The sequence below is a fragment of the Bison bison genome, unplaced genomic scaffold (genome assembly GCF_000754665.1).
Source record: "Bison bison bison isolate TAMUID 2011002044 unplaced genomic scaffold, Bison_UMD1.0 scf7180017864472, whole genome shotgun sequence".
In the NCBI taxonomy this organism is placed as follows: Eukaryota; Metazoa; Chordata; class Mammalia; order Artiodactyla; family Bovidae; genus Bison; species Bison bison.
Window position 1 is genome coordinate 5,400,574 of NW_011495033.1, and position 26,041 is coordinate 5,426,614.

General features: G+C 37.2%; 1 protein-coding gene across 6 annotated transcripts in view; it reads left to right on the forward strand.

The window, feature by feature from the left end:
- The window catches only part of NF1 (neurofibromin 1), a 275,386-nt gene extending 249,785 nt beyond the window's left edge, over positions 1-25,601 (forward strand). For 5 of the 6 annotated variants that reach the window (XM_010861452.1, XM_010861455.1, XM_010861454.1 and 2 more), the window contains 9 exons: positions 1,076-1,211; positions 2,609-2,766; positions 5,827-5,949; positions 6,358-6,488; positions 6,647-6,747; positions 8,550-8,692; positions 9,045-9,091; positions 10,335-10,551; positions 21,938-25,601. In XM_010861452.1, the coding sequence (XP_010859754.1) occupies positions 1,076-1,211; positions 2,609-2,766; positions 5,827-5,949; positions 6,358-6,488; positions 6,647-6,747; positions 8,550-8,692; positions 9,045-9,091; positions 10,335-10,551; positions 21,938-22,080 (1,199 nt within the window). In that variant the 3' untranslated portion in view covers positions 22,081-25,601. The remainder of the gene's footprint in view (positions 1-1,075; positions 1,212-2,608; positions 2,767-5,826; positions 5,950-6,357; positions 6,489-6,646; positions 6,748-8,549; positions 8,693-9,044; positions 9,092-10,334; positions 10,552-21,937) is intronic. The other variant, XM_010861457.1, reaches the window with a different exon arrangement.
- Positions 25,602-26,041: the final 440 nt, after the last annotated feature.

A 26,041-nucleotide genomic window follows, 5' to 3' on the forward strand; every position in this document is an offset into this window, starting at 1 on the left:
GGGCTGCTATCCATAGGGTCGCACAGTCGGACACGACTGAAGCGACTTAGCATACATGCATTGGAGAAGGAAATGGCAACCCACTCCAGTATTTTTGCCTAGAGAATCCCAGGGTCAGAGGAGCCTGGTGGGCTGCCATCTATGGGACTGCACAGAGTCGGACACAACTGAAGTGACTTAGCAGCAGCAACAGCATCTTGAGCCCTGAAGCAGCCGTCCTGATTCTGTCCTCTTTCTCTAAATGTCACAGGCTTAATTTTTATTTCCTTTCAAAATGGATGGGCTATTTTAAGCTAGTCTGCTTGCCATTTACTAGAAGTGCCTTTATGTCTCTTTAATATTCATTCCTGATGCCATTTGTTTTGCCTAGACTGTCTGCCCCTCCCCTCCTTCCATTATACCATCCTCGCTTGCTGTTGCCCAATTTGTGTTTCTCTTCTCATCAACACTTAGCACTTATATGTAACACAGTTTTTGAACATAGTCTTTTTTTTAAATTGGAGTATAGTTGATTTACAGTGTTGTATTAGTTTCCACTGTACAGCAAAGTGAATCACATACATATATATATATATATTCACGCTTTTTAGGATTCTTTTCGCATATAGGTCATTATGGGGTATTGAGTATAAACATAGTCATTTGATGGAAAGTGCTGATTCCCAGTTTAGCAGACTTCAGTTTGTAGCAACTTTTTTGAGTCATTTGACCTTGAGCAAATCATTTAACATTTCAAAGTATTTTTCTTTACCTAAGAAATGGACATTATAGTCCTGGCCTGCTGACCTTTTATGTTTGTTGAGGTCAAATATACATTAAAGCGCTAGACTCTATAGATACTGTTTAAGTCTCTGTTCAGTGTTTACATGCAGCCTTCCAAAACAGATAGCAAACCCTTTAAGATAAACAAATCTGTCCTAAGGGTTTATACCCTTAAACTTCATACTCTCCAAGACTCTTTACATGCATGTTTAGCAGCTGTTATTCTCTTTAGGAGCTTGTAAGAAGTATATCCTATTTTAAGTCGTATTTATGATTTATTAAATTGTTAAATCTTTCTTCTTGTTCCTTTTAGCTTTACTTACAGTGTCTGAGGAAGTTCGAAGTCGCTGTAGCCTAAAACATAGAAAGTCTCTGCTTCTTACTGATATTTCAATGGAAAATGTTCCTATGGATACATATCCCATTCATCATGGTGACCCTAGCTATAGGTAAGTGGGCTTCTCCTCCCATCATTACATAATTTTCATCAGGTTTTGATTTTCCATGCCAGTGGAGTCAAGTAGCAGAGTAATCCAGAAGGTAATATAGAAGGGAAACTGAAGATAATCAAGGAAGAGTGTAAATCAAAACTCATTTTATAAATGTACAGTATTTTATGTGGGTTAGTAGTGAGAAGGGCTTCCCTGGTGGCTCAGACAGTAAAGCGGCTGCCTGCATTGCGGGAGACGTAGGTTTGATCCCTGGGTCAGGAAGATCCCCTGGAGAAGGAAATGGCAACCCACTCCAGTACTCTTGCCTGGAAAATTCCATGGATGGAGGAGTCTGGCGGGCTACAGTCCATGGGCCCGCCAAGAGTCAGACACGACTGAGCAACTTCACTTTCTTTTCTTTCTTTCTTTTCTTTCTTTCTTAGTAGTGAGAAAGTTCTTCTTACCTGATTGTGCTAATTAGTTAACATTACTTTGTCTCTTTTTAAGCACAAGTCAGTTGAATGATGAAGAGATGATCTAGAAAGTATCAGATTGTAGGAGAAGGCCTTAGGAAAACCTAAGGTGAAATATAAGCAACATTATAAGCTTAATGATAGAAAACTGAGGTAAACAGATTTGTAAAAAGATTTACATGCCAACATATTTATGTATTTACTCATATCACACTAAAGTTACTAAAGATTTTTCTATAGTGCAGATTTAGATAAGATAATCAAATTATATTTGCTGTCATACATGGCTTTGGGTAGCATGTTTTTCACTAAAACATAGAGAAATTCCATAAAATTGGCATCACTTGGAGTTTTTTTATATTTTCAGTTAATGGTACCTTTAAGTGTTAGGTACAGTGTTGAACATAGGAAAATAATCATATATTTTTAGAGCTTGTATCATTAAATTTATCAATATCCCACTTTTTAATAAAAAGCCCTTGGCATTTTCCAACTGAGATGTTAACAATGTATGCAAAAGCTTTCCAGGCATACTTGGTTTTCAGTAGTCTTACTCTTTAGTCATTCCTATGATTATATTTATTTGAGATAATGCTCTTTTTGTTATGGAAAGTAAAAAGTGAATTTGTCTGTGTTCCCCTTGGTTTTTAAACCAGTGGTACAATTGCCTATTTAGACTTGATTTTCTCTTATTAAAAAATGAATGCAGTACAGTTAAGTTGAGCGTTTGTTGAGTACCTGCTATGTATAAGATGTCATGGCAAGAAAGTGAATACCTCCTGGGGATAAATTAAGAGTTTGTTCTCCAAAGTGCTTTAAAGTACAGTTTTAAAATTAATTAATCACTGCCATTGGGAAATAGGACAGCCAATTAGAAGGGCCAAGAATGCTTGTTTTTGTCATCATGTTTATTGATTCTTCTCAATTGTTTTAATTTCTCAGGACACTAAAGGAGCATCAGCCGTGGTCATCTCCCAAAGCTTCTGAAGGGTACCTTGCAGCCAGCTATCCACCTGCGGGCCAGACCAGTCCCCGAGCCAGGAAATCTATGAGCTTGGACATGGGGCAGCCTTCTCAGGCCAACACGAAGAAATTGCTTGGTTAGTTTATCTAAATTATGTAGAAATGTTTAGAGTTGTTTTTAAAAATGGTCAGATACTTTCACTCTTGGAAAATTATTTGAAGCTCTTAAAGATTATCAAAATGTTCTGTTTTTGATGCAGCAAAGTTTTTGATGTCAATGATAAGAGAGTTTGATAGATCAGTTAAGCCATATCAGTTAAGACAGAAGAATGAGAATGAGATCTCAGAACAGTTTTGTGGGGGATTCTTAGACTAAATATTGTGGCTGTACTTGTTTTATTCTGCCTTGTCCAGGCAGCAGGTAAACGAGAGTAGGAGAGACATTAGGTACTCACAGAAAAGGAAGAGTCTCACAGCATTCAGATGCAGGGCCTTTAACAGTATATTTTCCAAAATTATCATCTGTGGGTAGAATATATCACTATGCTATGAAGTATAATAATACTATTTGCCATCTTTTCTTAAAAAAAACAAAAAGGTAAGAGTTTTTGATTACTGTATTTTTTTATTACTCTAAGAAGATAGAATTCTTGAAAATTAAAACTGCTCTTTTATATCAACATTTGCCCATGAGAAATATACCTAAAATGCTGTGAGACCCTTTCCCTTTTCAAAAGCTGAAGTGAATAATGAGAGAACCCACTGATCCCGCCTCACCACAGGTTGAATACAAAGGTGCTCTTACACAGCTTTGGCTAAGGAAGTATAAAATAAGGAACCTGCCAATAAACCATGGTTTCAATGAAACCATGAATGTTAATCACTATGACTAGTCACATAAGACTGTTCTCTTTTGTTGGAGTTTCTTTCTGTTTATACTTTGCCACAAATAATGTTCTAGGAGTTTTCTGATTACTTAGTGTTTTGTGATTCTCAATTTTCATGCCAAGGACATTGTAAATGAAGAACTAACTTCAGAGAAAACGCAATATTGAATTCATTCAACCCATGTGCTAGATAAAAAAGTTATATCGTCTTTGCCCTTGGAGGAGCTCGTAGTTTGATGGCTAAGACATAATCATACAATTGCAACAGCATCCCCGGGTGCCATTAAATATGGCTTGATAAGGGAAAACTGAGGATTGGGGGAAATTAGGAAAAGCTACAGAAGTGAGGTAACATTTAACCTGGGTCTTGAAGATTTGACACCTGTTTGCCAGGTAGACACAGGATAAGGAAGGCATGCATTCAGGAGAGGTGGGAATAGCATGAATAATGCAAAGTCAGGAAAAGCAATGGGGTAGGAAATGAGGCTAGAGAAGGCTTGGAACTAGTTTGTAGGAGATTTGTGCCATGTTAAGAAATTTAGTCTTATCATGTATCCAGCAGAGATCTTTAAATAGGGAAGGGACATTACAAAATTTTATTTTTAGGAAAGGTTTTTGGCTACAATATGGAGAAAGGGAAGTTTTTTTGGCAAGGGAATCATTTAAGAAATTGTTACAGCAATCCAAGCAAAAAATGGCATAGGCCTACACTAAGGCAGGAGCAATGGAAGAATGGAGAAAAGGAATCAGCTTTGGGACTTCAGTTTAGTTCAGTTCAGTCTGACTCTTTGTGACCCCACGGACTGCAGCACGCCAGGCCTCCCTGTCCATCACCAACTCCTGGAGTTTACTAGGGCCTGACTATATGGGCCAGGTAGGGCAGGAGAAGGCCAAGAAAGATGTCAAAAGTTTCTGGCTTCAAAAACTGTCTGGGTAGTGACCCCATTTGCAGAGATTGGGGCTAATATATTTATAGCACAAGGTAATTCAGATTGGTTGGTATTATATGTGGGCTTCCCTGGTGGCTCAGAAGGTAGAGTCCCCCCACAATGCCAGAGACCTGGGTTCAAACCCTAGGTTGGGAAGATCCCCTGGAGAAGGGAATGGCTACCCATTCCAGTATGGGATACCTTCAGAATTCTCAGAATGTATATCTAAGAGATAAATGAAAACATACATCTGGAGATCAGGAAGAGAGAAGTGGACAAGTAGCACTTTTAGAATTAATTAGCTCATTAGAGAGCTAAAGCTGTAGGAGTGAAGGAGATCTCCCAGGAAGAATGCAAGAGTGTAAAGTAAAAAGGAAGAATGAAATTTGATACTTTAACTGGTCACTGGCTGAATGTCTAGCCTTGTGACTTCAAGCTAATCTCTTAAGCGATGGCTTCCTCAGTTTATAGGTACAGAAAATGAAGAAGTTAGACTAGATCCTTTGGGCTGTTAAATTATTTGACCTTGATTTTTATGACTATTGTGAATAATTATTAGTATTAAAACTTGAGGTTAATAGAAGATTAAATTTCTCAAGTGTTCAGTTGTCTTCAGTTCTGGGTTTTAAAAAGTAATACTGTCACAAGTATTCCAGATTTATTTTTAGAGCTGCACCAAGAAAAATAAGAGAATTTCTTATAATACAAAGAACAGAAATATGTAAGTTCCAAATAACCCAATTTCAATACTTTTATTTTAAGAGAAAGTTTTTCAACAGTGATAGAGAACCGATTAGAGAAACTCAAAGCCAAGTGAATGGTCCTGCTTGCTATTTTTGAAGCATCTCCCAGTGTATCTATTATTTAATACTTTCAGGCATGCCGATCCTTTCAGTATTTAGTACTTTCAGGCATGCAGAGCTTGAAGAACTAAAATCAAAGTTTGATTTTACCTTCATTTGGAAATTCTTCATATGTTAATGACTTTTTGGCACCAGCAGAATGTCTTAAATTGAAAAAAGGCGGTTCAGACATAATTGATCTTTGCTACTAAGTAGTGCCCATCTCTGTACTTATTATTAAATACTATGCTTGCTGGTGGAGTTTAGTTTACCTCCAGTGTAGTACATGTAATCTCAATTTGATTTGGACCAATGAGGCACATCCAGTCCTGAAAGAGCACAGCTATTTAGCCAAAATTCCTTCAGAAGATGAAGAAATATGGAGAAGAGAGGAACTCTGCCCCAGGGATGTTTGAGCTTTCTTTGGGTCCTAAGTGAAAATGCAAACACTTTATGCCCAAACATTTTCTTTTTAGTATATTCCTATTCACAGACACTGTGGTTAATAAACTTCCATATTCTGTAACTTTTGTTTATAGGAACAAGGAAAAGTTTTGATCACTTGATATCAGACACAAAGGCTCCTAAAAGGCAAGAAATGGAATCAGGGATCACAACACCCCCCAAAATGAGGAGAGTAGCAGAAACTGATTATGAAATGGGTGAGAAACAAAGTTAATAATTAATCTAGATCATTGAAAGTAAGGAGGGAGAGTACATTAAAAGCCATATTTGCTTTCCAGCCATTTCTTAGTGTCCTTAGGATGAAATATAGAAACATTTGCTCTTTTTCAGAAGATAAGCTGTACAGTCCTTAAAATGACAAATACCTGAAATATGTGTGGAAAGTAATCCTACATAGGATTGTAAACAGCATCGTAAACAGCTAGCCAGAACTTTCATATATAGATGAATAGTAATTTTGTATGATGTTTATGTTGATATTTTAAGTGTCTATTAAAAAGCTATTGAATTATAGAAATGACATTAAAATATAGCAGGTGAAGTAGTATCTAGTGTGTTGTATTCAATTAATACAGCTGATTGTATTAATCCATATCTTACCGCAGAAACCCAAAGGATTTCCTCATCACAGCAGCACCCACATTTACGCAAAGTTTCAGTGTCTGAATCAAATGTTCTTTTAGATGAAGAAGTACTTACTGATCCGAAGATCCAAGCACTTCTTCTTACTGTTCTGGTAATCCTTTTGCTTTTTATGTATTTTTTTTTTCCTGGTCTACTCTTAGAAGGCCCTCAAGTATTAAAAACATGAAAGGAAGTCTATATTCAGCTTCTCACCGAAACAGATAACAATTCAGCCACAAAATAAAATGTGTTTTGTTTACTTGTTTGCAGGCTACACTGGTGAAATACACCACAGATGAGTTTGATCAACGAATTCTTTATGAATACTTAGCAGAAGCCAGTGTTGTTTTCCCCAAAGTTTTTCCTGTTGTGTAAGTATCTCCACCTGCATTTAACTTTTGTATCTGTCTTGAAGTCAAATGTTTTATAAAAGTTTAGGGAAAGTATCACCCAGTACTGTTCACTGATTGTGGAGAGGGAAACATGAGGTAGTGGATAGTGATTTTAGCTTAGAGACAGGGGGTTTAATGAGACCTAAGATTTGTTTCGGCCTGTCAGTCAGGACAAACATTTTGTTTATCTTGTTGTTTCCATTGTGTTCATTGTGATGAGCATCATTTATTTCCTCACTTAGGAGGAAACTGTTAGATTGCTATTAATGTATTTAAATTAGCATACCTGTTATGGTTCCTTTCTCAGTAGAGCTTTTATTTTTAATCCATAGTTGAGTGAAAGCAAAGTTGACCTCTTATTTGGGAGATGAATTTTATTCTCTCTTAAGGGATGAAATCATATTAGCCTCCAAGTGTTCAGATCTAAATAACCCAAAGAAATTTGGGATCCCCTGGAGAAGGAAATGGCAACCCACTCCAGTGTTCTTACCTGGAGAATCCCACGGACAGAGGAGCCTGGCGGGCTACAGTCCGTGAGGTCACAGGAGTCGGACATGACTTAGCAACTAAACCACCACCACCATTCCTAATGTAGGCCTTTTGTGTAGTGTCATTATTTCCTTGTTTTTGTTTTTTATTTTATTTATTTTTATTTATTTATTTGGCTGTGTCTGGTCTTAGTTGCAGCATGCTATGCTATGCTAAGTCACTTCAGTCGTGTCCGACTCTGTGTGACCCCATAGACGGTAGCCTACCAGGCTCCCCCGTCCCTGGGATTCTCCAGGCAAGAACACTGGAGTGGGTTGCCATTTCCTTCTCCAACGCGTGAAAGTGAAGTCGCTCAGTTGTGTCCGACTCTTAGCGACCCCATGGACTGCAGCCTACCAGGCTCCTCCATCCATGGGATTTTCCAGGCAAGAGTACTAGAGTGGGGTGCCATTGCACAGAATCTTTTAGTTGCAGAATGTGGGATCTAGTTCCCTGCGTGTATGCATGTATGTGTTCAGTCATGTCCGACTCTTTTGCTACCCCATAGACTGTAACCCTCCAGGCTCCTCTGTCCGTGGAATTTTCTAGGCAAGTGGAATGGATTGCCATTTCCCTCTCTAGGGGATCTTCCCAACCCAGGGATCAAACTGTGTCTCTTGAATCCCCTGCATTGACAAGCAGGCAGATTCTTTACCACTGAGCTACCTGGGAAGCCTTTCTTTTTGTTTAATCTTATTTATAAATTTCAGAGTTTTATGTACTTGGCCCTTGCTTATTTTTATTAATGGAGTTAGGTGAGTTAGAAATAGTCGATTTCCTTATAAGTTTGAATTGGATCATATATTCCACCCCCTCCAAGCTAATTTTGTTCTCCTTATTTGATCTGATTCAGCATTTATTAACACTGACTAATACTAAATTTAGTTTTAACTCCTGGGTACATATCAGTAATCAGCAGGAAGAGATGGTCCTAAAGCATGCTGAGTGGCTGATAGTAGCCAGCCGTGTCTTGAGCAAACAGTCAGCATGTGTAGTTAAGCATGGTTATGTGACATTACTAGTTGGTTGCTTTTACTGTATTTTTCCTGATGACTATAAACACAGAACAAAACAAAACAGAAAAGCAAATACCTTCATATTACATTATAAAATTTGGAAAAGCACCAGGAATTAAAAAAAGCACTCATTACCCTTCATTTTTATCACATTGTTCTAGGAAAGAATATATGTTTTCCAGTATATATTTTCATTTAATTTTCCTTTAAAATGTTCCTCTGTTGACTTTTTTTTAGGCACAATTTGTTGGACTCTAAGATCAACACCCTGTTGTCATTGTGCCAAGATCCAAATTTGTTAAATCCGATCCATGGAATTGTGCAAAGTGTGGTGTACCATGAAGAATCCCCACCACAATACCAAACATCTTACCTGCAAAGTAAATAAATGTATCGGGAGGAGGATTGTTGATGAACTTGATACAGGCGTGCTGCTAAAGAATACACTAGCTGAAGAATGTCTGATGAGGAATAGGCTTGTTCATACCTCTCTGATGTGCATTTTCTTACTCTAAATGTTGTGTTCAGTATGATAACTGGTTGACAACTTTTTTAACTAAAGTATGTTTTTATACTGAGTGTACTTTTGGTGAATTTTAGTCTACTTTGATACTCATCCTAAAAAAAAATGATTTTACTGTACATGTAGGTTTTACATATCGTCAGCTATATAAATTAATTTCTATTAAAAGTGTCATGCTTGTTATAAGAGTAACATTTGATTTGTTGCAGGTTTTGGTTTTAACGGCTTATGGAGGTTTGCAGGACCCTTTTCAAAGGTAAGAAAATTTATTTTTCTCTGCTGACAAAATGAAAATTTTGTTTATATAAGTATGCCTGTTTTAAGAACACACAATGTGCTGAAAAGCAGAATGATTCACACAAATACATACGTTATTTTTATTAAAAGTTTTCTACCTCAAGATTCTTTCCAAGAGGCAATACCTTTAATATGTTTATATACTAGCTTTTACCAAAAAAAAATGAACTAAATTTTTGCTTGACTTTTCAGAAAGGTATAATAAACCTCTGTAAACTTTTCTACCCTCAGTCCCTGATGTAATTGATGACCTTTAGGCACACACTAGGGTATCTTATGATTAGGAAAGAGCATTACATATGGCTGAAATCTACCTCATGACCTGAAATTAATACAGTGTTATATGTTGATTAAGCCTGTTTTTAAAATTACATAATGAAAAAAATCTTACCTTGTAAAAACATTTTTTTCCTCCCAAGCTGTTGCATTAGATTCACTCTTCCCTGAAATTATCCTCATGTGGTCCATTCAGTTTGTTCTTTGATTGGCTTTCATTGATATAGTGTGACATAAATATGTTTTTAATGATTCTCTCTGTATATGCTCTCTCTCCAAATTGATTGAGGTTCCTTGAAGGCAGGACTTCTATTTCTTCCCCTAGTGCAGTGTTCTAGAGATAGGGATGCCAAATCAATGTAAATAGTGTAAACTTTGTTTTAAAAATTGAGTGTTTAGTTTTATTTAATTAATACTGAATATCTCTTGATATGCAAAGGCTATCATTTACAAAATGGGCCTGAAGTCACAGAAATAAGTGTGTCATGCAGAAACTTTTGTGGTTTGATTGCCAGTAACCCTCCATTCTCTTCAGAGTGTTTAGTTAGTTGAATGTCTAAATGGCAGCTGGAATGATGCTCTGCTCATTCTCCCTGTTTTGAAAAATAGTCTAGACATCATTCCTGATAATTGAGTTGTCTCAGGATTAATTCAGTCTTTGTCTACACGTGGCCTCCAGTAATTGCAGGTTCATCTGGAAGCCGTAAGTGTAAGCTGAATAAAATACCCAGTTGTAAGTCCCATGGTAGTCTATAAATATTATTTTATCCCCTCCCCCACCTTTTTTAATGATCTGTAGTATAAAAGAAGAAAAACAACAAATTAACCCCAAAATAAAAATTGAATTACTCTTTTTTGGCTTCAAAGGGGATTTAGAAAAAATAAAAAAGAATGGAGCTAAAATAATTTCATATTTTCCATTACAGCAAACACAAATCCCAGACTATGCTGAGCTAATTGTTAAGTTTCTTGATGCCTTGATTGACACGTATTTGCCTGGAATTGATGAAGAAACCAGTGAGGAGTCCCTCCTGACACCCACATCTCCTTATCCTCCTGCAGTGCAGAGCCAGCTTAGTATTACTGCTAACCTTAACCTTTCTAATTCCATGACCTCACTTGCAACTTCCCAGCATTCCCCAGGTCAGTAAATGTACTCTTTATATAAATTTGAGCAATAATATTACTATACAACATTAGGAATTCCCTTGTTATCAGTTTACAGCAGATTTTGCTCCTTTTTATTATGAAATTCATCTTACATTTCTTCTTTACCTTGTAGCTGATTTGAATTTTGGTTTCTGTAAAACTTTCTACTTTCAAAGAGTTCAACAAAAATACTGACATGTTTATAGAGTGTTTACATAAAGTATTCCAAGGTTGAAACATTTTTAGGAGTTGAGGCAGGAAAAGTAGCCTCAGGGACAGGTAATCCCTGTAAGTGAACAGAATTATAATTCCCTTACTAGATATACTAATCTTGCCCTAGTGTTTCTGTGTCTCTGACACAGCCTACTCAATCCAAAGAATCTGCAAAGTATAGTAGCGTCCCTATTCCCTACTGCCAGCAACAACCTGAAAATCTAGGAGTAAACAAGCAACCAGACAAAAAAGCTACACCAAAAACATAACATCTTAAAGCCCATAAGCATATTCCTTACTCTGAAGTCACTCTTAGGTCCAAGTGTGGAAAGTATACCAATTCAGCATGCAACTAACAGGTGGATACATTGAGAAATAGCTAATAGCTCGAGTGGGGCTAAGATAAGCAAGATGGCAGAAACAGCAACTGTACAGAACCTTGGGCTCATTCATTGTCAAAGCAGATGATTCCTTATGACTCTGGTCAACCCTGGAGGGGTTACTCAACTGACACCATTGTGTGTATTATAGTGACAGTAATAATGAAGGGAGTCTTCCATTGTGGTCTTGTTTATACTCAGAAAGATATCTTTCTAAAGTGGTTAAAATTTAAAAGGTTTTGTGTTTAAATTTCCATTATCTGAAAAGTTTACTTATGAAACACTTCATGCTATAAGGAAAAGTTATTAGATGTAGTTAAGTGTTAAGTGGATTTTCTTTTAAAAAGCCAAGGAATATATTATAACTACTTTGTATTGTTGAAGATCCATAACTAGAATTTCCAGTTTATAATCCTGGTTTTGCCTGAATATTTAGACATACATAGTTTTGAAGGTTCTAAAGAACTTGGCAAATCTAGTGCCCGGTTCATACATATTATAAATCATTATATTAAACAGCTGTATTCATCTATGATCTGTTAAGCCTTGGTCAACAACAAAACCTTGGTCAGCAGAGGAAACAAATTATATGATCTAGCACTTATTTTCAGTCACCTTACTGCAGCTAGTCAGGTTTCCCCTCCCCCCAAAAATGTAAGAGAAATCTTGCCAACTTTTCCCTCTATAACTGTGTTAATTTGACCTCTGTCACCTACTCCCTAGGACAGTGTTTCTTCAAGTGTAGTCCCAAGATCACAGCCTCAGTGTCATTTAGGAGCTTGTTGAAACATGGTTGCTGGAATCCCACTCCAGACCTCCTGCACGAGAAACTCCGAGAGTGGGGGCCCAGCGAGCATTTTAACAAGCACTCAGGTGATTCTTACTCACTAGAGTGTGCACAGGATCTTGCCCCATTATCAGCATTTCAACTGTTAAAGCCAGGGCAAAACTTTACTGTCTTCTAGATACTGCAGTGACTGCACTCTTTCCCTCGTCACCACCCCCTCCCACCCAGCCCTCCAGAATAAAATCTTAGCTCTTTGGAGCTAGAGGGTACTACAGAGGTAATTTAGTTCTGAGCTCACAATGTCATGTATGAAGGGGAGACTGGGCTTAGAAGAGCCAAGTGAATTGCTTTATCACACAGTCTTATCTAGAACCAAGGCCAGTGTTCTTTCTACCGCATTCGTTGCCTTCCATATCTGCCATCTTTCTTCCTTCCCTTTCCTTGCTTTTCCCTTTTTCTTTCATATATTTACGTCTGTCTCATTATTTCCATCTGCCTTACCTAAGTCTGCCACTCCTTTTCTTCTGTAGAGCTGTCTATCGTCTGGGTTAGTCAACCACTGAAGTTGATCACCACTAGAAAATCCGTAGACTCTGCCTATATTGATCCTCTTGTTTTTCAAGTTTGGTTCATTTTGACCAACCTTTTGCTTCTTGGGCTACTAAAGAGATGTTAAAGCTGGCAAAATGATTAGTTGTTTTTATATTGACTTTTGGTTTTTTTTAATCCAGACTACCAGGGATATTTCTGCCTATTTTTACCCACTGATAGAGACAATAAAATAATCAGATTAAAATACAGGTACCAGCACATATTCTGGTAGTTGATGAACTGTTCATGTCCTGTGTTGATTGAACATTAACCATATCATTTGCTTAGAAAAATAGTCCTACTCTGCAACCTCTTACTTAGAATTGTCTAGAAAAATCAAAGAATAGCATACGTGGTTTTGGTTACAGTTTTAAACCTACAGTGTCACCTCCAGTAGCTCTCCAAAGATGGCTGCTTGAATAGATTCTAACACCCTGAAAACCTCTGACTATTCTGAAATGAAACTGAAGTTTAAAAGTGATAGAATTATTTCTTTAGAATAATGGTGTTCATCATTTTCTCTCTAAATTGTATGTCCTTTGGTTTGCCCAGATTATTTTACTACATTTTATTAGAGAAAGAGTTTATCTTTTCATTAGTCACTTTACTCTTTGATGAAACCCATTTGTATCTCTAAATTGTGGATTTATCTCCATGAAAGGATCCTGATTTATCTATCTGCCTAAATTATTGTGTTTTTGTCATTTGTACTTAGGTAATACCTCTTATAAGAGTTTATACTTTCTAACTAGGCATGCTGTTTTATATCTTTAGGTCCTTGTAATCTTATATCCCTGTCTCCTCAATTCTTTGTGGAACCGAGTTTGCTGATATCAAAGGGCTAAAAGAAGTGATGAATCTAATCCAGATTCACAGCTCACTCCAGCATTTCAACTTTGGTATTTAGTTGAATAGAAACCAGAATATTTCCCTGTCTCCACTTTCATTAGCCATGTGCTAAGCAGTATTTAAAGAATCCCTGTGTCTCTCCCTGAAATGGACCATGAGTGTTGCTTGCCATTAATTACCCAAAATCAACCCACACTAGTCTACTGAATTTTAAGCAGGTGTAAGCTCTGTTGCTTTATGTCAAAAAGCAAAAGATGCTGATCTGCACACAGCTCAAACTTTGCTTCAAACTTTCCGTCAGTTTAAGACTTTGCTTTCTGGATCTTTGGTACTTAGCAGGATTGACCACTAAGCTGTATCTTCTTTTGGTCCCCAGTATTCTCTGCCATCAAATTAGCTACATAAGAAGTTCGTGAACTCCCTAGCCCTCCCCATTAAGCATTAAACCTTATTTAAGTAAAAATTATGATGATAATTCAGTAAGTCACCAGCTTCTGAGGAAGTGGCAGTCATTTACATAAAGCCAGCGTCCCTGAAAATGCATTCTTCTTGACAGATGATCATAGGCCATTTGTCTATCCCCTTAACACAAGGAGGATTATTTTATAAGTTTTATATTTTTATATATGAAGATACATAAATGACTGTCTTCTGACTCCACTCCTCGCAGAAATTGAATTTGTTATCTGTGGAGCCAGTGGAGTATACTCAGAGTTCATTGCATATGAAATTATGTTAACTGTGGCCCTTTTACCCAAATGAACATAGAACTTTGTCTTTTCAGATTTTCCCACATGCCATTATCAGAACCTTGAAGAGAATCTATAACATTTACTCTTTGATAAATAAGGATATTTCAAATTTGATATTGTGATCCATTCTTTGGTCCAGTGTAGCTGAGCTGGACATGAATTGAAGAACCAGGATTAGAGCTAGAAAATTAAAATGTTATCTACTAAAAATGCTGTATATGGGACTTTCTCTTGCTTAAGAAGGCCATAAGTGGCTCTCTAACAGGGTGAGCAAAGATGCCTTTTAAAAACCATGTTATGAGTGCTTTATAACCATTTCCAGTATGCATTTCAAATAGTCTTCCTGTATCCTCTTCAGATGTTAAAGAGCAAGTATACTAGAAATAAATATCCAGATGGCATTATATGGATTTGGTGGGCTACGGTCCACGGGCCCGCAGAGTTGGACACAGCTGAGCACACAAGTAGTAGTTGCTGGATGACAGTATTCATTAAAAAGAGATTAAATAGATTAATCTACAGTATATTAAAATTTAATTTATACTCTACTGAGACCTCCTAATATTTTTCACACTGTAATTTAATTCAGTAAACACTCAAACTCCTATATTGTAGGTATTCAGTAGGTACTCCAGAACATTTAAAGATGACAGAGACCCTGGTCCCCAGAGACTTGGCAGTTTTTGCCTATGGATCTCAGTATTCAATTTCAGCTGAAGTTGTTATTTCCTTCCAAGGCATGTTTAACAAATCCTTTGTGTACACAAGTTCTTTGATTTTTAAGTACAAGATTAATACTACAATACTCTGTAGAAAATAACCCCAAATCCAGATTTTGTCTTGAATTATCAGAGATGTTCATTGTTTACTACATGCAAGGGACTCTGTTAAACCAAGGGAAGTGGGGACACTAATAAGACATGAGACCTGCCCTCGAATAGATTTCAGAACAGTGAGAGTGGCAGGGTATACACAGTATACTGTTTTGACCTCTTTTGTGACCTTTTGTACTTACATTGTACCTTGCAACTGTAAAGTATTCTCATCATTCAGAAGGACATCTGTTTGGAAAAATCAGGTGATAATTATGGCTAAAGTTTAATAATATATTTTTTACCTCAAAAATATATGAGATGTATATTATATTTTTTAGCAAAAATAAGCCTATGATCTATTTTAAATATTTTTTCACTTGAAAAAAAATCTTAATTTTTTTCTTTGATCAGCTTATTTTACTGTTAGTATTAGAGCAAGAATATTTTTAGAGCAAAGACCTAGTTAGTGGAACTTTATTTTAAATTCACTTCTTTCATTTCGTTTTGGGTCTGTGTCCAAGACTGTCAGTTAGTTATTCAGTCCTTTTGCTTCTGTAAGGTAGACCTCCTTCCCAGAAAGCTGAGTGGATCAGCTAGGAATTCTAAGGACTCCAACCCCCGAGTAGTGCTGACAGCTGTGTGCAGAAAGGGTCAGTTCATCAAAACCATTTCTGCAAAGAGTAGACTTAGTCATACTTCTGCTGTGTTTACCAGGTTTAATGTGTCCCCCTCTCAGAAGAAACATAAGATACCTCTATTTTGAGACTACTTAAAGTCTCCAAAGCCATTTTTTTAATGTTTTATGAAACTACTTATGGTAGTGCAGACCTTTATTTAGTATATTCTTGATTTATTTTTCTTTTTCTTTGTTATCACCTTCTATTTAAGGGAGAAAAATCATTTTAAACTGAACAACTGGTTGGTGTAATTTCTGCAAATTTTCCACTTCATTTTTTAATGTAATTCTTGATTTACACTAAAATCCTTACTTCTAATAAGGGTGGTAAAAACACATCTGTCTGTAAAATTGTAAGTTCTACCATTTATTAATATTTAAGAGTTGGTAATATTTAGGAAATAAGCAGTCAGTTCAATAATTAAAACTAGAATCCTCCTGAAAAACCAAGAAAGTTAATAATTATCCAGTATCTAATCATATTTCACCCTTTAAAAATCTTATGAACATCACTCACTTTTGTTTTCTCTTCCATTCTGTGTCTGTGAAGCTTCTCTGCCTTGCTCTAAATCAGCAGTTTTCATGCAGCTGTTCCCTCATCAAGGTACTCTCTACTTTTGTCATCTTTGCACGAATTACTGCTTACCCTGCGCTCATCCCGGGCACATGGCATGAGACTTCATTCACCAATCCCTGTAAGCAGAGTCTGGCTCAGGCACATAAAGGACTTGTAAGGCCATTCCTGTAAGGTCTGAATGCCTCTGGCACCGCAGGGCCAGGACTCGTCTTGGTGGAAGAGCTGTGCAGGTTCCCCGAACACTGAAGATGCTGTCCCGGCCCTAAACTAACACAGGCAGGTTAACAGGAAACTCCAGGGAGAGTTACTGGAGCAAGGAGGGTATGCGGTGTGGGGAAGAATTTTTAGCTTAGGAAGTATTTATTTCATATATAAATAATGAAGCTAACCCCAGCGTTTGCTTAGAAGTTAAAGCTGGCTGTCTTTTTTAATCATCTGTGCTAAAAAAAGAAAGGAATGTGGTCCTCAGTTAGCTCAAAGGACTAAGAAGGAAAAAGTGTGATGCAGTTATGTCTCATTTATAAAGGATGCCTGTTCTTTCTTTTACTCTTCAGTAATTAATACACAGAAAGATGAGACCTGTATAGAAAAAGGTGTCAGCAATTGAGAAAATCCATTACAAATATTTTTAAAGTTCCTAATCTTTTGTATATCTAGCTCAAAAGATTAATAATTCTAAATATATAATTAACACATCTCCATCAGTGTACTTCTTAGTAGCGCTAGTGGTAAAGAACCCACCTGCCAGTGCAGGAGACTCAAGAGATGTGGGTCCGATCCCCGGCTTGGGAAGATCCCCTGGAGGAGGGCATGGCAGCCCACTTGGGTGTTCTTGCCTGGAGAATCCCATGGAAGGGGTGCCTGAGGGACTACAGCCTCTAGGGGCTCAAAGAGTCAGGCAGCACTGAAGCCACTGAGCACAGCATGCACACATGAAGAAGCTGGAGTTATCTTTTCTTCTAGGAAAGCTTAATGGCATTTCTTGCTTATTTACATTAGCTTCAGTAACTTTAAAAATTCCAGTATAAAATTCAAGTCCTATGCATTTGTTGTAAAACTGCTTTCAGTACTTCACTTTTTTTTTTCCAGTTATTAGGAGCATCTTAATTTGTGAAGTAATTATGTGCACAAAATCTTCACCTAGCTTATCTGATTGTTCTAACAATCCTTTGAAATAGGCATATCTACTGTTAATTTTAATTGCGAGATTAAGAACTAAAACAAAATAAGAGTTCTCATCGAGACAGACTGGACCCTGGGTCTTCTGATGTGCCTCATTATATATGCAACAAATGAGCCCTCTGACACCTTTGCCTTCTCTTAGATGCAATAAGAATTTTCTGACAGGTTTGCCATAAGATCCATGTGATAACTAAGCAGTGCAGATTCAGGGGCCTTACTAGAGCCCTGTGCAGGTGGCAGGGTATTTGGATTATTATTACGTTTTTCATTTTCTCCTCAGTTTCTCAAGAACTAAAAAGGATTTGATCCTTTTATTTTTTCATGAAAATATTATATTCCAGTTTGAGAGATCATTTTGGTGTTTAAAAAATAGGTGACTTTAAGTATTTTATTATTTGTCGGGATGGAACTATATCCTAGTTGTCAAAGTAAACCCTGATACCTGCCTTCAAGGAACTCATGTTTGAGCAAAGGAGGTAGATATATAATGGATTTACCTTATTTAATCTTAGTGTAATGATTGTTTTCCCACTTTCTCAGTTCAGTGAATTTTGGCCAATAACACCTTTTACTTAGGATTTCATCTTTACCTGAAACCACTGCAGTTCACTGAAGCACAGTGCTTATTAATACACTGCTATGAAAAATTTTCAGCTTCTTCTGCCCTGCATGTTTGTAACTGGCTGCATGTTTAAGAACAGCATATCTAAGGGAATTTAAATTAGTAAGTCAAGACTACAGAGGTTTTTAACCTTTTATTTCACCTGAGTGGTGACCTCCAAGTTTCTTTCACTTCATGGATTTCTGCTTTTGTGCCCACTGAGAGTCGGAAGGGAAGGCCAGTGCTTAGGGGCATAAGAGTCCAGGATACAAAGCTTCCAAGAGGCTTTGATAAGTGGGAGTGTAGGACCAGGGTCTCCTCACTAATATAAAATGTCATGTGTACCAAAGCAGGGTGGATCTGTCTCCATTTAGGCAATTGGGCTGATATCTGAGAGTTTTTCCTATAGAATATCAAGACCAAATCCTTCACTAGCTTCTAGAAAGGTTTCTAGTTTTAATTTAAGAGGGTTGAAAAGAAGAATGCTGCCAAAATTCTCAAAAGTGAGAATTAAGTTCAGAAACCAGGATACTAGGATCATTCTGTTTCATACTAACTTGGCTGTTTTCAAGATGCTATTTTTGATATAAATATAATGCTTTTTAAAATTGATTTTACAAAAGCCTCCAAGGTTTTTAAGTCAGCTTCTCCTTTGATCCTTAAAATAAAACATTTTTGTTGTGAAATCGAACTTAGGAATCACCACCATGCCACATTTACCTGTGTGTGACTTGTAGGGTTGGGTCACTCAGTAGGAAGAAAACACGCACGCAAAAACACAAAATGAATTGAGATGAAAATTGAATTTGAAAGTAAAAACGGGACATCCACCTCTCACATAGCATTGAAACTTTGGGTTATAAGTGACAGTCCTGAGTCAATGATACTTTAAAATTTTTAATTAAAAGGAATATACCTGTGTACGGGGAAAAAATTAGAAATTCAGCTAAATAGAATAAAAAAGAGTCAGCTATAATCCCACCACTCTAAGATAATCACTGTTTATTAACATTTTGGTGCCTCTCCTAATTTCTCTTATTTATGTAGTTGAAATCACAGTAGGTGTAAAACTTTATTGCTTGTTCTTACCCTTAACATTTAAAATTTTATTTAGAGGTCTGAAGATTATTTGTTTAACAAAATAGGAAATGAAATACTCTTAGTATATCTTTTGAAGAAACCTTCACCCTAGTGACTTACTCTGATTATAATTTATATAACTTTAATTCTTAAGAATTAAACTGAACAGGCACTTGTCCTCAGATGGAAGCTTTGCCTCCTTGCAGTGTGATGACTGCTCCCCCAATCCCCAGCCCTAGAAAGAGCCATATTCTAGCCAGGGATGTGGCTTCACCAAAGGTGGTCACACAAGAAAGGACCCCAGGGTGGAAGATTGCTGGCAGAGGGCCACCAGCTCTCTGGTGGTTGACACTGTGTCCCTCCTGATGACCATCTCTTGATTGTTTCAAACTCTTTTCTGTAAAGTTCCAGTTTTGCCTGAATCTTACTTCCTATTAAGGAAATAACCCTAGATAAGGAACTGTTGGACTTGAACTTGTAGGCCAGATGCATATTTGAGGAAAGGGAAGGTCAAATACACAGACAAGTTCATGATCCTTTCAGACGGAAGAAGCTAAAAACGGTATTGTCTTTTCCAGTAAAAATGTGGTGCAGCCACACTGGCGATGAGAGAGGTTGATGCTGTTTGACTCTCGCCAGTTGCAGCCACCACATTTAAAAACGGAAGCATTCTGTTCAACCAATGTTTGTTGAAAAAGACATCAACTAGATCTTAGAGAAAAACAAAAATGAGTAATAAATTATCTCTGCCCTTCTAGGTGCTTTTATTCTAGTAGAGAAAATATGACATATACATAAGTTGTGATAATATAGATAAAATATAAATGCATATAAAAGCAGGGAGAATGCATCAGGAAAGAAACAGAAATGAGAAAAAAATGCAGGTTGCCCTTTATCTTGTAGAGATCAGTAAGGCAATTGAAAGAGCTGCACACACATCACAGAGTGCAAGGTGCGTTCAAAAGGTGATAAGCGGTCTTCTTTCAGTTTTGTTATTTCTTTTCTAAATAGCTCTGGAGCAGATTCAAATAAATATGCAGAAGAGAATAAAAATCATCCAGAATTCTGTCACCCAGAGAAAAGTTCTTTGAACATCACAGTGTATTTTCTTCCATTTATCTTTCTACCCATAGGATTAGATCAGAACAGATTCATTGCAGGTTCACGGCCCTTGGCTCCCAGAGAGGTGTTGCTGACATTTCTAATGCTGCACTCACACTACCAGCCCAGGGCACTTTTCCATATGCCTATGTTCCTTTGATAACCTCAAGACAGCAACCCTCTAGAAACCCTCTAAATCAGACCCGGTGCCTGTAGATGCCTCATACCTTGAGTGGAATTCAAGGCTAACTCCAAACGAAGGATATGTGACTCCTAGAAGGAGGTCATCACAGAGCCATTTTCTGTTCATGAGCCAACAGACAGATAGATGTATGGATCTTTGTATATTTTCAGTCACATAAATACTTTTTGACTTGAAGTACTATTTTTTGTCCAAAAATAGAAATTTTTCCATTCTCAAATTTACTCTTTATTTTAAAATTCAGATGGTACAGATAAGAATAAAGTAGGGAATTCCCCACTTCCATTACAAGGGACATGGGTTCGAGGAACTAAAATCCCAAAAGTCACGTGGCACAGCCAAAAAAATAAAAAGAATAAATTAAAAATTACCTGAAATCATACCATCCAGTAATAATATATTTTGGCAGATGTTTTCCCAGCCTTTTTTTTTTTTTCCTTCCTGTACCTGGATTTCTTTTCCCCCTACTCCCAAATTATGGTCATTTTTCTATATTACCAAATATCAATCATTTGCTACATTTTGTTACATTTTGCTACAAATGGCTTAAATTTTGCTACAAATGACTAAAATACTTTTTGCTTTGCTGCCAGTAGTTATGCCAAAGGTGGGTATAATCAGTCTGATTATTTTAGTAAATTTTATTAAAGTGTAACAGAAAAGCACACATGATAAATTGCAACCTAATTAACTTTTAAGAAGTAAACATAGTTAAAAATCCAGCATCCAGATCAAGAAACAACATCACCAGCACCCCCAAGAAGCCATCCTCATGCCCTCTTCCAGTCAGTCCTTCCCCAGAGGCAGCCACTATCCTATGACCTGTCTAATCTGAAATTTTCACTCATCTGATGGGTAAAAATATACCCTGTTTTTCGCTTCTTGTCACGTTATGGAGTTACTAACCAGATCATTTATAAAACACATTGTGGGGCCCTGTTTGAGGAGGTTTAATCTCCTCCGTGAGAGAAGTAAATGGCAACTGTTAAGGTGTAGAACGGAAAATGACTTGGCAGAGTTGAAAAGATCAAAGCAAAAATTCTGCTGTATGACCTTTGGGATATATTATTTTCTTAGTAAATATTTGAGTTCCTTTGGGGTAGGCACTGTGATTTTGAGAAGAAAAAGCATCTCCCTTTCTTTGAAATGGTGTATTTCCGTAGCTTTTGCAATTACAGAATATATCCTGTGTATAAACAGCTGGTAAGGCTACATGGCCCTCTGCTGGAAACTTCTGGTATGATTTGGAGGAAGGCATTCTAGTCTGGTGACTGCTAGCCTTTCTTTGATTCAGCTCAAGCCTGCCTGCCTTTGGCTTTTCCTTGCAACTTCTCTGTTTTTTGGTTTTTTTTTTTTCCCCCTTATGCTATTTTTCTGCTATGATAGCACATTTTGCTTAACAAAGTGTGAGGTGTGTAAACCTCAAGATCTTTGTGAACACTCTAGCAGTTGACTGTTAAAATGAATGCAAAAACAATAGACCAGGTTGTATCTCATTTACAAATTGTGGGATTCAGTCCTGGAGCTTAACACCAGAGGAGAAGAGGGTAACTGGCTGCTTCGTTTCTCTCCAGGAATCGACAAGGAGAATGTTGAACTCTCCCCCACCACTGGGCACTGTAACAGTGGACGAACTCGCCATGGATCCGCAAGCCAGGTGCAGAAGCAGAGAAGTGCTGGCAGTTTCAAACGTAATAGCATTAAGAAGATCGTGTGAAGCTTTCTTTCTTTCCTTTTTCAAACAGACTTAACTGACACGGGCTCTTCACTAGTGACCCCTCACCACCGTGCTGTGATGCTGCACTTCATGTTTCTAACGAGCCCATCCAGTCTACCATGTTGCCAGATGATCAACTCTTGGAAGCGTTGCCTAAATTTAATGCTGCTTTTTTCTTTAACTTTTTTTTTTACTTTCAGTGTGTCTGGTTTAAGCAAGTGTTCAGAACAGCTGCAAAGAGAGTGGGCAGTCAGGACACTTGACCTGAGAACATCCCAATTGTGAGAGGATGAATTCTTGAATACTGCTACTACTGGCCAGCTATGAAAGCCATTTGCACAGAGCTCTGCCTTCTATGTTTTCCCCTTCTTCAACATACAAAGTAAAGTGTTAGTCTTATTTACACACTTTTCGAGATAGAAGTTTATGGGAGAAATAATATTATAACCCCAGTATGTTTAATCTGACTTTTAGCTGTGGACTTTTTTTTACCTTACAAAACTGAAGAACCATAGAGGTCAAGCCTCAGTGACTTCACACCATAAAGCCACAGGCAAGGTACTTTGGGGTGGGGGGGAGGGTGGAGGGATTTAGTATTTTGTAGTGGGTTCTTAAGAAATACTAACACTTGAGTATTAGCAATAATTACAGGAAATAAACATAACCACATATATCTTAACATTACTGAATTAAAGAGATGAGTTCTGAGGCCTTATCCAAACTCAGTCATCCAAACTAGTTTATATTTTTCTCCAGTTGATTATCTTTTAATCTTTAAATATGCTAAAAGTCATTTTTTTGTTTTTGTAAGCCAAAACTATACTAAGTATAGTAATTATACATTTTTCCCCTCCTCCTCTTCTTTCCTAAATAATTCTAAGCAGGGTAATCAGTGAACAAAGTGTCGAAAATTGTTCCTAGAAGGTAATTTCGTAGATGGTTGCATTAGCTCCATACAAAATGGAATGGTACGTGACTATTAGAGTAGATGATGCTTTTATTTTGTTTAATATTTTTCCCAGAAACATAGAGTATGGTGTATATTATCAAAAATTTTTTTGATGAGATGTATTTTAAATGTCTTGTAATCTTTCCTCTCCCCTCCAAAAAATCAGGAATCTCTTTAGCAAAACATGTCGGTTCTATATGATAGAATTGCATTTAATCACTGTGAAAGGACTGGCCAGCCTGCGTTATTATGACAATAGGGGACCTTAAGAGCTGCTGCTATTCCGAATGGTATGGGTTATCATGGCATTGGGGTTTCCATAGTAATGCAGATCCAATTTCTTCATGGTACCTGCAGTATGCAAAATAATTTGACTTCAGTGACTATATTAGTATCTGGATGTTCCAATTTAGAACTAAACCATATTTATTACAAGCAGATATTATCCCGCTATTCCTGGGCTCCCTTTATATGTTAAGATGTAACGGCTTTGGGAGGGGAAAAGAAACCTTGGGGAGGGGGAGTTTCCAAAAGTGCTGTTTCATGAGTGGATTTCAGTAAATTAAATTCCACAGCTAAATCAATAAATAATGGTACATTTAAGTGTTCTGATTTTAATAATATAACACATTTCACATTTATCCACACAGTAACAATGTAATATGTTAATGTAAATAAAATTGCTTTTGATATTCAGAAATAAGAATTTAATTTTTTTAATTTGTTTACAGTCCTGGGAAAAGTAAGAACCATTTGCCAAAATGGGAAAAAAAAAATTTTAGTGCTAGTAGTTACTTTGACCCTGAATTGTTGGAAAATATTGAAGATACATGCAATTAACTAAACTTTTACTTTTAACTATTGTAGAGGCTTCATTAGAATAGAATGTTGTAATAACAGATCAACTAAGATGATAAGGAAGTAAGACCAGAGCTGAGTTTAGAAATAGATCTTTAACAGCCTGGTGCCAAGAAATGCCGAGCTGCCGGTAAGATCCATGTCTTCCCACAACCCAGAGCTTCTGGGGTGGGCACCCTGGCTCCTGGAATGTGAGCTTTTAATACTTTTGGTTCTGTGTTTTTCCCTCTTTGTTGGTTGGTTTGGTGCAGTGACCATGGGTAGTGTTATGCTATTTTGCTTCTCCCATCAAAACAAAGAAACTTCCAAAGCTTTACCACTAAAAAATATTGATCTTTCCATAAACAAGTTTTCCAGGGTATGTTATTTCTTAAATTTATTCGTTAACTTCCCTCTAGTGTAATGAAGGGAGTGAATTCACTTGAAGTACCTCATGAAATGATCTGCGTTGCATAAATCAGAACTGAACCTTCTTTGAATTGCAGAAATACTTTTGACCAGTACATCCTGGAAATTTGAAAACTTATTAAGGTTTAAGGTTCACCTTGTTTAAAAAACTTCTGACTTTTGAGGAAAATCTAGCTTTCCAAGAAACTAAAATGAACATGAGGTAAATCTCACCAATATGTTTTCCCTGGAGAAATGAAACTCTTTTTTTAGGCCTCATACTTATAACCTGCACAAGAAATTCTGAAGTTTACAGCAGGTTGCCTGTTCTGCATAATCTGATGTAAGTTCTGTAAAGTAATTTGTTTTGGGTTTGTAGATGTTTCCCCTGACTTTTTAAAAAGGAAAACATTAACTCACCATTTTTTGTCACGATCTCCCTGCTTTATCAACCCCACTGTCCCAGGGGTGTGCCCTTCTTTGCCAGCCTTGAGACCTGGTTCTCTAGCTTTGGGGGACATGGCCAGTGCTCTCTCCTGCATCCACGCAGCACCTGTCGTTACCGGGGCCGGCGCCATGCAGGTCCTAGGCCAGGGCTGAGGACACCGGAGAGAACGTCCAGGGGACGATGCCCTGGGGGAGACGGAGTGAAAGCCGGCAGCCCACCCTGCTGAGTGGGTTTTAGGGTTCTCAGTTTTGTTTTGGCTTTTCTGTTTGTTTTCTGGTTTTGTTTTTACATCCCACCCCTAACCCAGGCATAATGAGGCATGTCTTATTCAATGTTATGCAATGGACTTATAAAAAATTCACTCTTAGTGTCAGCCACACAGTTTTTTTTTTTAATGCAGTATATTCACCTGTAAATAATTTGTGTAAAATTTGACAGAAAAGTATATTTACTACACTGTAAATACATGTGATGATATATTGTATTATTTTGCTTTTTTGTAAAGCAGTTAGTTGCTGTACATGGATAACAAACAAAAAATTTGATTATTCTCGTGTTAGTATTGTTAACTTCTTCCTGCGACTGCGTTACATCATTTAAAGAAAATGCTGTGTATTGTAAACTTACATTGTATATGATAACTTCCTCTCTCTTCTGTTCAGGCCCAAACTCTGGCAGTTCCCTTGTCTACAGCCTCGTTAATATTGTAAGCAGTTGTATGCCAGCAGGAGAAATACTGCCCAACAGACAAAATCCACCATTGTAGAGGAGAACTGTAGAAATCCATTTCAGATCACTGTTGTTCCCGTCCCATTCTCCTCCCTGTGTATGTACTCCTCCCCCTTTTTTTAAGTAAAATGTAAATTCAATCTGCTCTAAGATGTGGGGAGTTATTTAATTTCTTCACATGCATCAGCTCTCTTTTCTTACTTGCCCCCTACTCCTCCCTGATCTTTTGAAACATTAAAGCCATTTCCTTTCTTTTGGTAAAATAATTTTGGTGAAATGCATAGGGGAGAAAAAAGTTTCCCTTGAGTCTGAAAATTAGACTGATAAAGATATATTGATAGGAGGAAAGCCTACACATGTATTTAGTATAAATTTTACATGACAGGAGCCTTCAAAAAGAGATGAGAAGAACCCCCCAAAAAAAGAAACAGTTAAACCTGAGTATTTCTATCCTAGGTTTGATGAAGAGTGGGCATCATGTAGAAATCTCATAGGTCAGACTACGAGGTAAGTGCAGTAAAGTTGGGGAACCCAGCAAGATCTATTCCAGTTCTCCAAGTCCCTCTGTCTTCAGAGATTTGGATGCTCTT